Source organism: Trichinella spiralis (genome assembly GCF_000181795.1).
Source record: "Trichinella spiralis strain ISS 195 chromosome Unknown Scfld454, whole genome shotgun sequence".
Taxonomy (NCBI): Eukaryota; Metazoa; Nematoda; class Enoplea; order Trichinellida; family Trichinellidae; genus Trichinella; species Trichinella spiralis.
The window spans coordinates 1-861 of record NW_003527393.1 but is presented as its reverse complement, the minus strand read 5'-3'; the positions used below and the strand labels follow the sequence as shown (position 1 = coordinate 861).

Sequence of the window (861 nt, the reverse complement as noted above, 5' to 3'; positions counted from 1 at the left end):
CTGAATAGTGGGGAAAGAGGGGTTGCTTTGGCCACAATTTCCACACTTTTTTTACTGTGTCTGAGATAACGTTCGGACTGCTCAAATTGAGAACGAATAACAACTGATGAACTAGCTTGACTTGATCCGCCTTCATTTGTTGCTTCACAATGATATGTACCAGTATCGTCCATCTGTGCTGCGGTGACAGTCATCATTGGACCACGGTCTGAAAATGTGATACCAATTTAAAAACTTTAAAATTATTTTCAAATTTAACTCTACTTTTTAATGGCAAATTATTTTTCTTCCATCGAATTTTCGGAGTCGGATATCCAGCCAAGATGTCACAGTGCAGTTCAATTGTTTCATTCACTTTCAACAGTACGAAACTTGGCTTCAAACTGATCACTGGTCTTTCTGTAATTGAACACAAAAAGATAAGTATTCATAGCAATGATAATTAATTAATTTTTGCAAGGATATGTTTGTTGATCGAACACTTGCCGACAATATTGACAATGTGAATTTGAACTTGTTCATCGTGAAATCCTAATTTGCAAGTGAAATTTCCATGATGAACTGACTCGGCTGGTGTCAAATACAACGACCCGTCCATAGATATCTGGTAAAATGATTGTTTTGTTCAAAAATATAGCAGCAAAATGAAATTGCTTATTCATCTACCTGAAAATGATTTGGAGCAACGCTGATAAGCGGTACATCATAACGATACCACCTCACTTGTAATGATGGATTCAGCGAGTGGTCAACATCGCAGAACAACTGATAATGTGTGCCGGTCTCAATTATATGCTTCTTGATTAGCTGATAGCGTCTTTTACCGCTTTTCGAGTCCAGACCTTGAAATTCAACAAGACG

General features: G+C 37.4%; 2 protein-coding genes across 2 annotated transcripts; both read right to left on the bottom strand.

The window, feature by feature from the left end:
- Nucleotides 1-55: 55 nt before the first annotated feature.
- Tsp_15502 (conserved hypothetical protein) lies at nt 56-194 on the bottom strand (the record flags this gene model as incomplete). Its single annotated transcript, XM_003370842.1, has 1 exon — nt 56-194. A coding segment is annotated over exon 1 (139 nt), but the record flags the coding sequence as incomplete, so codon positions are not given.
- A 248-nt stretch (nt 195-442) lies between these two features.
- Nucleotides 443-842, bottom strand: Tsp_15501 (conserved hypothetical protein; the record flags this gene model as incomplete). Its single annotated transcript, XM_003370841.1, has 2 exons — nt 443-604; nt 667-842. Coding segments are annotated over 2 exons (338 nt in total), but the record flags the coding sequence as incomplete, so codon positions are not given.
- Between the last annotated feature and the right edge of the window lie 19 nt (nt 843-861).